Raw genomic sequence first — 10,485 nt, 5'->3', positions numbered from 1 at the left:
ATCACATTTGTTAGGCGTAGGCTGTTGGACTTTTTGAGGAAGGGACATTTTTAAAGAAAAAAAAAAAAACAATGCACACGATTATTTTGTATAAAGACTGGCAAAACATAGGGGGCTGGGAACCTGACTACAAAAAATAAAAAGTTAAAAACACGTGAAGTGTTCATACAGTGATGAGTTTTAACACTACAAGGTGTTTTGACATTGAAATAAACCATGTTGAGTAAAAGAATGAGAGGGACATAATAAAATAATTAATAAGAACAGACTACGGACTAAATTCAACCAAACTATTCACTTCATACAAGACCTGCATGTGACGTGGTTGGAATTAGGGGAAAAGTAAAAATTTTGGTTGTGCTGATCCAGTAGACCAAATTTAGCAGCCATGTTGTTTTTTTTTTAGCAATAATGCAAAAGACATATTTTCAATGGAGGGTTAAAAACAACAGTTCCAGGGACTTTTAATCTCATTCAAACATGAGGCTGAGTGGCACAGTGAAGGAGAGAAGCAAATTTCTTTTAAGGGCTGGTGAATTACAAGCCACTGACGACAGTGGGTCTGTACACTGAAGCTTATTTCACTGTCAGATAATCAGAGCGAATGGAACTCAATACCAGTAACATTATTCACAACAGTAATATTATAATTATTCTGTGACATGAAATGAAATCCAACTCCTGAATTGACTCCTTTACATCTGGATAAAACTAAAGACCAAATGAACTGACATTTATCTTCTGAAAAGTGCACCCTTTAATGGGCGTTTTTTTTTTAAACCCTGAATTTGTCAGATATTTTCTGTGCATCTGTGTGCAAGTCTGTGGGTGGAGCCTGAAGGTTTCCAAATAGGAAGTGAGACCGGGGCTGTAGGTAACGTGAGCAGATGATGTCACAAAATACTGATTTTATTTCTCTCCTCATTTCTTATCTTAAATCCTGCTACTCTGCTTCCCTGGGACTGGCTTGAAAAGATAAATACCAGTCAAGCCCAACATGGGTGGAAGTCATTATTCAATCAAGTCCAACAATACCACCACACATGACCTAATGCTGCAGCAGGGGCCCCCTCCTAGTCACTCAAATGCCAAGTTACACAACTCTCTCCTTGTGAAGGGGCCAAAGGGGTGAACTGTGTGTGTGTGTGTGTGTGTGTGTGTGTGTGTGTTTGAAAAGTGCAAATGTGAGCGTCTGTTTCCTGGGTATTGTGGAGGGGTCACGGCTTTTCGGACGGTGTATCATGTTGATGGTCACTGTGTCAAAGGCCTCCATTAGTTCAGTGTGCCGCGGCAGTTCTCTGTTCCACACAGACATGGGATCTTGTTCTCCTCTAGGGGAAATTTATAGTCGTAGGTGATTTCTTCGTTGACCGCGATAGGCTGCTTGGAATAGATCACAATCTTTTTCTGAGACTCTATGGTGATGACCTTGGCGTAGCAGTTCGGCTGAAAGATAAAAGCAAGGACAAACAGATAAGTGGCAGCTCTTGCTAAATGCCATCAGTGTGTCGTAACACCTTTGACCGGTAACCAGCGCTGTGAGGACTTTGAAACTCACGGTGCAGCAGTGGTTGATGAATCGGGCCAGGTTTCCACACTTTGTAGCGTCGATAATGGTGTCGTGGTCCACTCTGAACAAGTAGCTGCTCCCGATGCCCTGCTGTGCGTAACGTTTCTCTCTATTGTCAGCAACCATCTGGACAGATGACACGTGATTATTCCCTCATTGATCACATGGTGGCAACAGCAACACAGCACTGACCTGTTGTACTTTACCCACAGTTGAATAACAGCCTCGGAAGGAAATTGTTTAACAACTTTACAAAGAAACAAATCACTATCTGAGTAAATAAGTGTGATCAATACTGGAAAAAAAATACTGGATATTGTGAAACTCCCATGAGAAATTAGCAAACTGAGGAGTGACATTTACTTAAGAATTCCATCATCAGCATCCCACTTAAGTCTCAGTGGGACTACAATGGAATCGATTAAGTAACCAAATTACCTAATTTTTAACTGTAAATAAAAACACTACAAACACATTTTCACATTTGACTGAAATTAAATGGTTTCTCAGTTTCTTATCAAATAAAACCGAGGCTGTATATGTGAAAATACTCTCTACAGAAAACGTTTTTTAGAGGTTGGGCTTCAAATGTGCATTAGTATTAGCCACAGTTGAGATCACATTTAGTAAAAATGTTTTACATTTGTAAAAAAAGTTTTACAAATGAAAAAGAATGTTTGTTTTTTTTAAATCATACCTGTCTGATGTTCTGACCCACATATTCAATGACCATTTCATCAGCAGCAATAGCCTCCATGGCGAAAAGGCCCCACTCGTGAATCCTACTGCGTCCAAAGCGAAGTTTCTTCTTGCGGAACTGGAAGATTGCAAGATTAAAAAAAGCTTTAGATAAAAGCCACCACAGACCACCATTAAAGTTGTTGTTCACTTCCAGGAAAGTGCAGTAGTTTCGCTTGGGACTTGATAAAATCCCAAGTGATAAACAAGTGTCGCTTTATCAGTTGCGGTTTATCAGTTGCTTTACAAAAATAACAGATGTTTGCAGTTAAATGAATGAGCCTGGCCTCATAAAAGTCAAACCTTTGCTGTTTGAATACTCGACCACTGAAGAAACACTCAAATGAATCAGATTGAGAAATAAGTTTCTCGCATCTTTTGTGTATGTGAGTAAACAAGCTTTAGCCAGTATTTATCACAGTTGCGGCCAAGTCAGCCTCCACCAAAGAGTTAACTATGACCTGATAACTAACAGCCGCCTGACTATTGTTTTCTAGGAGGGACAACGGAGGTGGTGTTGAGAATGTGAACTTTGCTTTTCTTCTTAGCTGGGAGAAAAACATCCAGCAGAGAAAGTGATCCAACAAATACTGTTTATCTTTTGTTTCAAAGTGTTAAACAGAATACAATTCTGAATGTCCAAATTTTAGTAAAAAATAAATGTAAACAAAATGGGTGTTTTATCTTCTTTAATTCTGTCTTTAATTCCTGAATTTGGATTTTGCCTGTCAACATTTTCCATCATGTACTGTAGGTGAAGAGTGATGACAATGTTATTTTACAAAAACATGTTCTTGTGTGTGTGTGACGACATGAGGTCACTCTGTTGTACCTTAAGCTGGTTGAGTTTCAGCAGGTCAGAGTCCATGACGGCTGTGGTGCCGATGACTGTGAGGAGTCGGCGCTGCTCTGAGCGTCTCTCTGACAGAACCCTGTTCACTCCCTGTCAATACACACACAAACACCAGAGAGCTTTACAAAGCAGTCAGTGCCACACCATCCAGGATATCATATGGCCTTGAACCTCAGAGGAGCCAGCAAATATGAACACCAAGTTCTATCTGAGAGAAGCTGTTCAGAAACCAAGGACTGACAAAGAGAGATAACAGTGTGAAGGAAGGAAATGGAAAATAGAAGGAAACGTCCTGTAAACCAAGTGCTGAGAAATTAAAATGAAAGGAGAGGAAATCATTATAGACACCCATTAAACATGGAGCAATAAACGGAAAACAATACAACGTTTTTGACATTTTGGAATAACTTTCAACTTTATCTGTGGCAATTATCACTTTGAAGGAAGTAAACTTTCAGGGGAAATTTTTAGTTTAGAAAACTATTTGTAGCTCTCTTTTTTTTTTATTGATATTAGCATTTTTTGTTTATATATTCTGCCATCCTTATTCAAATGTATTCCTGGGCTAACCCAGTTTAATTTGAATTTTAGAACAAGAAAAAAAAGTCAAATTTTTTTATCATTTTTAGCAGGTTTTCCAAAACAACACATTACATTAGATAGCACTCCTACGGACTTAAATCACCCATAACATTATACAACATGCCAGTGCTTTGATAAGACTGATCCATTTGTTATACAGTTTTGTGTTAAAATAGGTATAGAGAATTAAAAAAAATGTGTGCAAGCAACACCAAAAACTCCTCCAAAGTCAAACACACTTTTCACCACCCTGTCCTCAGGCAGATGGAGGGCCACTGCAGGAAACACAAAAAGACAGCGTAACACCCTTTTTTTGGCAATTCTCTGCCTTTGTGAGCTTTCAGACCCACAAAGTGAAAATCTGGAGCTATTTTTTCCTCTATTTCAACCAGTCACACACCATTCACTATGGTAAGTGAACAATATAGTGCTGCATTGTTATTGATTTAGAGAAAGTACAGGTCAGAAATTGTGTATCTCTCAAACACTGAGGCCTCATCACCACAACAAGCAGCAGGTTGTGACAAACAGCTGCGTGTGTATAAAGTTATACAGAGGAATCACTGGGTGATACTGACGCAGCACAAAGCCAGAATGGAAACTGCACTCACAGCAGATTCAGCCTCTGCACAGCAACAAAACACAAGAGTCCTAATTTTATTTCCAAAAAACCCCAGCATCACCTTACTTTTTAATACCTGTCAACTGTTGGATCAAAAAACAAAAAAAACAAAAATAGAAAAAATAAGGGTCAAGTCACAAAAAACATCTACTGTCTAATTATAGTAAGCAGTGGACCATAATATTTGAGTTGGCTGAAATCTGAGTTTTAAATAATAACCAATAAGTTATAATTACTCGAACCACTTATTATATTCAAAAAGCTCCACAACACAATGTTTTGTGCAGAGCCTTAACACAATATTTGTAATGACCAAAATACCAAATCGAAATGGTTGCACGTGATTGTTATTCAAACCATAAGTCTAATTATTTGCTCCAAATTGGATGTGTGTCAGGATCTGTTCTAATAAATGTGTTTGTAACCGGGGTCACTGCTACAGATGTGACGTCACATTTAAAAAAAGCACATCTTTGTATACTTCCTCTTTACAGGAACTACTACTAAAACCCAGGAGTTCTTTTATTTTTCAAAACCACAACACATCTGTCAGGCATGTGTCTCATAAAATAACCCTACTATTATTTATTTATTTATTTGGTTTGTTTTTATACCATAATTATAAAAAACACAGTGCTTTGTTTTAGAATGCAGAAAACTGGAGCAAGACTAACGTTAGGCTACGCTTGCCTTTCAAAAACCAATGTTGAATTTGTCAGGAGAATACAGATGTGATTATAAATCGTAAATGTTATGATCAGGCGTGTCACTTCTGTTCCTAAAATACAGTTCACTGTAGCGAAATATATTTAAAGAAACCACATGAATTGAAAAGTCATCACTTCTCCTTTATGTAAAAACTTTTTTTTTCAATTCCATCACTGTTTCTATCACCCTGTTGTTAAAAACACAATATTATGTTATGGAACAGCCAGGCTATATCGACAAATGGAGAAATGTACAACAACAGGGTATCTGACAGACAGAATGTTCTTGTATTCGTTTCCTACCAACATTACTGCTTGACCCCAAACAACTGCACCGCCTCCTGCTTTGCTATGATACAACTTTCACAAGACTGGTTAGGAAAACCAAAAATATATATAACACTCAACTGCAGATGTTGTTACACTGGAAACAATGAGGTTCAGCTATTGCTCACAGTGGTGGGTTTAATGAAAAAAAAAAACCCAAAACAATACTTTAAAAAAACATGGCAAAGTACTTGTGCCTCAGTATCCTGGAAAAACACTAAATTGTTCCATATTTCCAACAAGTTCCATTTAGGGAACTTGTGAATCCTTTATTTCTCCTACCCAAAGAACCACCCCTTCTCCGAGCCAAATCACAACAGACCAATTCTTTCCTAAGTGGTATTTGTTGAGAGCCACAAACAGCAACAACTTGAGGCCGTAAAGTTTGTTGAGAGGCAGCTCAGCCATTCAGAACAGCTATTTCAAAATTGTTGTGCTGGGAATTGATGTGTCCCTGCCTTTGCATGGAAAAGCCAAAAACCAATGTCAGTATACAAACAACGTTCCTGTATTAATTCAAATCTTCAACTTTTTTTCTAAACACTATGGAATAAGTTAAACGTACAAATAACAGGTGTTAACGTGTCAAAAGCACTCAGGTTACTCTGGTCTTATCAGGATTAATACTCTCATCTCAATGAGCAACAATTAAAATCTTAGACTGAAAGTTGATGTTAAATCCCTGTTGTGGTACAAAAATCTTTATAGAATTTTCCAAAAAAAAAAAAAAAAAGAATTCTGTAAGGAGTATTTAACTTATCTACATATATATATTATAATTAAATAATTAAATTACAAAACCTTTAGCCAAACTTAAAACAAACCTTATAATTAACTTGAAACTTCCCCAGGAAAAGGGTTTTACTGACCATCTAATTTTTAACCTTATCCTAAAACATCTTTGAAATGTACTTTCAAATACTTTAACAAAGATATTCTTAAAGGAAAAGAAAGTTGCCAAAATTAAACTCATGACTCCAGAAAAATACTCACAGAAGAATCAACGTTCTCCACCTCCCGTATAACCTGCTCAGGCAGATCCAGGTCCAGATACTTGTCCTTCTCCTTGCGGCTGATGGCGTAGTAGCCCTCACTCCTGGCGCAGCCGGTCACATGCTCTCGTAGTTGACCGTCTGCATTTTTCTTCTTATGCCGTGGGTTGGGCAAATTGGTTAGTGCAACTCAAAGGTCAAGGTTAATATGAAAATAGATAATTACATGTAATATATTACACTGCAAATCATTCCAACACAATGGTTTTGACAGTACAGGATTATCGCCGATAAGGATATCTGAGTGGTTGACCCAGTGAGTATCATTGAGCCAATCAGAGCCATGGTCATCCTGTAATAGCTTCTCATAGGTCTTCTTCAGCAACGTCAAGTCCTCACCATCCAGACCTGAGTTCCAGATGTCGTACAGGATGGTCATCTGCTCAAACTCACTACGCACATCATACTTCTGGGCCGGTGGCTCGGGTGCTGGAAGAGGTTTGGGCCAGCGTTGAGACGAGGATAGTCCAGCCTCCTGGAGGAAGAGCCGCTCACTCTTTCTGACTTCCTCAACTCCCTCATCGTCTGGCTCCGAGCTGGAGAGCTCTCCAGACTCAAGCTCCTCTACATCTACATCTTCCTCCAGGTCTGAGTCCTGTAAAAAAGGAAACAATTATGGTGCGTCACATCAAATGTGTAATGTGCCGTGCAACGAGGGAAGGAACATTTTCTGTTGGTTGCACATTATTTTATACAGTGTTGTGGTACCAGACCATTCAAACATTAATCAATGTTGATACTGATTAATTTAGGTCATTAGTACGTATTCACTGATGTACCTGCCCCAAGTCCTGACCAAGTATATAAGCACCCTTGGAAAATTAAAAAGAAATGGCCCTGGGGTTTCAGCTCTCTCATAAGTACAGAGAGTGTTTGTGTTGCCAGGCCTGTTTCGTAAAATAAATAGAGCTGAAACTAACATTAGGCGCAGTTGGATGCAACTGCACTAACCCAAAGCACATGGAACTCAGTGGGCGCCATTTTTGTTCTAGGGCACATCCGGCTGCAAATATACAGAGATGAAACCTTTATGCTTTGTGTGACTCTAACATCAGTTGACATGGATGTCTGACATAGGTTACCATGTGAACATTGGCTTGTCAAAGCAAATTGTGCAGTCTTCAATCTGAAAAGCCTGAGAATGAAACATGACCCAAAAAACAAAGGTACTTGACAAGAAGTGAGAGAAAAGATGAAAAACTTCTAGATGGTGGGAAAAAAAAGCAACAACAAGTAGAAACATTTGTATTTTCCCACTAGACACAGGAAGTGACTCAAAAAGGACTTCATGAAAAAAATAGGAACTTAAAGAAGCATTTTATCACCTAGTTCCTACATCACTACCTGCCAAACATTGTTGTAAAACATTTCTGCCCACTGATTAGGATTAGCACACCAATGTTTCAAAAAACCAAAAAAAAAGAAAGAAGAAGAAGAAAAACCCAAATGTCACACGTACCTCCTGCTTCCGCTTCTTCTTTTTCTTTCCTGCCTCGTCTTGTTTCTTTGTGCGATGAACCTCAACGTTTTCTTTATCTTTTCTTTTCTTTTTTTTCTTTTCATCCTTTTCAAGTTCTAAACCTTTGCCAATTATGCCTTTCTTCTTTGATGGAGATGGAGCAGCCTGGGCCGCATCTTCTGACTCACAGTGTGCCCCCATTCCAGAGAAATGCTCTGCTGGATCCCCCCTGGATGGTAATGCCTCTCCAACAACCTCCTCTGGTGCCTCAAGAACTCCAGAAATGGTGTTGAGGTCTGATGGGACCAGGAGAGACAAGTCTTGTTTGGTGGAAGTTCTTTTGGTGATGGCTGCTGGGAGAACAGGGGGTTTGCAGTAGTTGTGCTCCATTATGATAACAACACCCTCGGGGTTCATAATGAGGGCCAGAGACTCTGGGGTGAAGAGATGGTCTTCCATCTTCTGCTCCTCTGCCTCGTCAGATGTCTCTGTCTCCTCTGAGTCTCCAGCATCATGGTCAATTTTGGAGGCTACGTCAGCTAACACTGACAGATCAGTGGTGGAGGCTGAAGCCAGCTGCAGAAGGCTGGATGCTCCAAGCTGCTCCCTGAGTCTTAGCCTCTGTTCACTTCCCTCCTCTTCATCTTCCTCTCTGAGCGAATGACAGGACGAAGCTGACAAACTTGTCGTCCGAGGTCTGCCTCTGGACCGTTTATTACCCAGAGGCTGAGGGGGGACCTCCTCAAAGACCATCCTGCACATAGAAGAGTGGTCCAACGGCAGATTCTGCACAGTGCGACACACCATGACTGGAGACACAGGAGATTTTGGAGAGTCTTTACTCGCACCTTTTTTGCCAGGTGATCTGACAGGAGTGGTTTGAGGAGAAATAGGAAGTCCCTTTTTGGATTCATCAGAATCTTGAGTTCTTCCAGGTGGAGGAACAATGAGGGCATTGCCTTCCCCTGGTTTTGAGGCAAAGGGAAGAAGCTGAATACCTTGGCTCGGACGAGTGGAGGAGGTCGAGACAGCAGTGATGGGTGACTCCTGGGGAGACTGGAGTGGAGACTCATTAGCCACTGGTGAAGGAGATGTGGGCAGCACTGCAGATGACATTTGCAGTTTGCTGTCATTCTCATCTGTAGAGAAGGAAACTGTTTTCCTGCGTTTTTTGAGTGGGGGCACGAGAACAACAGGGGAGGAAGGCCGTAGATGTAGTGCAGATGGTGGCTGCTTCGAAGGTTCTGTTGTTGTATGTGCCTTAATTTCCTTTGCTTCACCTAAAGGAAATAAGGTAACCAATAAGTTTGGAGCCAACAACAACAGGCCCACCATTACTTTATGAGTTTGAGTGCAAGGAATTTGGTTTTCTGGCATCCTTTTTGCACATTTACACTTACCTGCTTGAATGTTTGCCTTTGGAACAGCTGCTGAAATATTGTTCCTGTCCAAACAATAAATCATAGCCAGTATTAATTCCTGGATAAGCTTGCCAGAACAACATTCACATTAGCTCTAAAAGTGAGTAAAGATGTGGCAAATACTGCTGATCTTTGTACCGGCTGTCATGCTTCTCCATTGTGCTGTCCATGGTTGACTCATCCATGGTGTCTGGCCCACTGTCAACTCTTTCTCCTTCCTCTTCTTCCTCATCCTCTTCTGAGGATGAGGATGAAGACCCCTCCGAGGAAGACCCCTCCGAGGATGAAGACAGACTCTCATCATCACTGTCAGCACTGAGAGCATCATCTAAAAGTATGATATTTGGCATTTATTGATTTACCAAACCATGTTCTGATCCACAGAAAAAAAGTATTGCAACACTCTTACATGTTTTGAATACATAGAAGACTGCCCATATATATTTTTTTAAAAGCAAATATAAAGATTTAAAATACTACAGCGTAGCACCTTTGAACTAAAAAATCCCAACTTTTTAAAATGCATAATAAAAGTTTAAACATGCCATGATCCAGACAAACAAAGTTGTGCATGATGACATATAAGTAAAATATACTCAAAGAGCAGTTTAATTGAACAGTCATAGGAGTATTCCTATCCAAGACAAAAAGCTGCTAAAACACAGTAATTAAGAGATTCATGAAAGTATAGGTGTTTCAGTTGGGATTTACCATCAGACTCCTTTTCACTGTCGTCTTCATCATTTTCCTAGAGAAAAAAAAGCATATTAGGAGGCTGAAAGACAGGGGTGAAATGCTGCCCTCTAGTGCATTTCTAATATAGAAACAGTCACTCGCATGTCCTAGAACTAAGGCCTATTTTTGAAGAATAGATTGTTTAAAGAAAATCCGTAATGCTAGTAACCACATTAATGTAGTAATATAGCAAATCTAAACATTTTCTCAGGAGTAAAAACGTTACCTTTTCACTCGACGAACCATCTGATGTTTCCTCTCCCTCGCTATCGAGCTCCCAGGGTTTGCGATTTCTCTGCTTCTTTTTCCTCCTCTTGTTGTCCCTCTCAGCTCCACGCCTGTCCACCTCTTGCCTTCTCGCATTGGCACCTAGAAACAAATAAAACAGATGAAAGCATGAATTAAAGTCCTACCAAAAC

General features: G+C 39.8%; 1 protein-coding gene across 4 annotated transcripts in view; it reads right to left on the bottom strand.

Moving 5' to 3' along the window:
- Window positions 1-414: 414 nt before the first annotated feature.
- Window positions 415-10,485, bottom strand: part of setd1a (SET domain containing 1A, histone lysine methyltransferase) — a 17,269-nt gene continuing 7,198 nt past the window's right edge. For all 4 annotated transcript variants that reach the window (XM_008329339.2, XM_008329341.3, XM_017040651.2 and 1 more), the window contains 11 exons: window positions 10,293-10,435; window positions 10,043-10,079; window positions 9,470-9,659; window positions 9,311-9,354; window positions 7,911-9,190; window positions 6,692-7,046; window positions 6,393-6,574; window positions 3,141-3,251; window positions 2,268-2,387; window positions 1,559-1,696; window positions 415-1,446 (listed from right to left, as the gene is read on the bottom strand). In XM_008329339.2, coding sequence (XP_008327561.1) covers window positions 1,273-1,446; window positions 1,559-1,696; window positions 2,268-2,387; window positions 3,141-3,251; window positions 6,393-6,574; window positions 6,692-7,046; window positions 7,911-9,190; window positions 9,311-9,354; window positions 9,470-9,659; window positions 10,043-10,079; window positions 10,293-10,435 — 2,774 coding nt within the window. In that variant the 3' untranslated portion in view covers window positions 415-1,272. The remainder of the gene's footprint in view (window positions 1,447-1,558; window positions 1,697-2,267; window positions 2,388-3,140; window positions 3,252-6,392; window positions 6,575-6,691; window positions 7,047-7,910; window positions 9,191-9,310; window positions 9,355-9,469; window positions 9,660-10,042; window positions 10,080-10,292; window positions 10,436-10,485) is intronic.

The sequence above is a fragment of the Cynoglossus semilaevis genome, chromosome 17 (genome assembly GCF_000523025.1).
Source record: "Cynoglossus semilaevis isolate Cse_v1.0 chromosome 17, Cse_v1.0, whole genome shotgun sequence".
Lineage (NCBI taxonomy): Eukaryota > Metazoa > Chordata > Actinopteri > Pleuronectiformes > Cynoglossidae > Cynoglossus > Cynoglossus semilaevis.
Note: the sequence above shows the minus strand (reverse complement) of the source record. Positions and strands in the feature narration are given on the sequence as shown.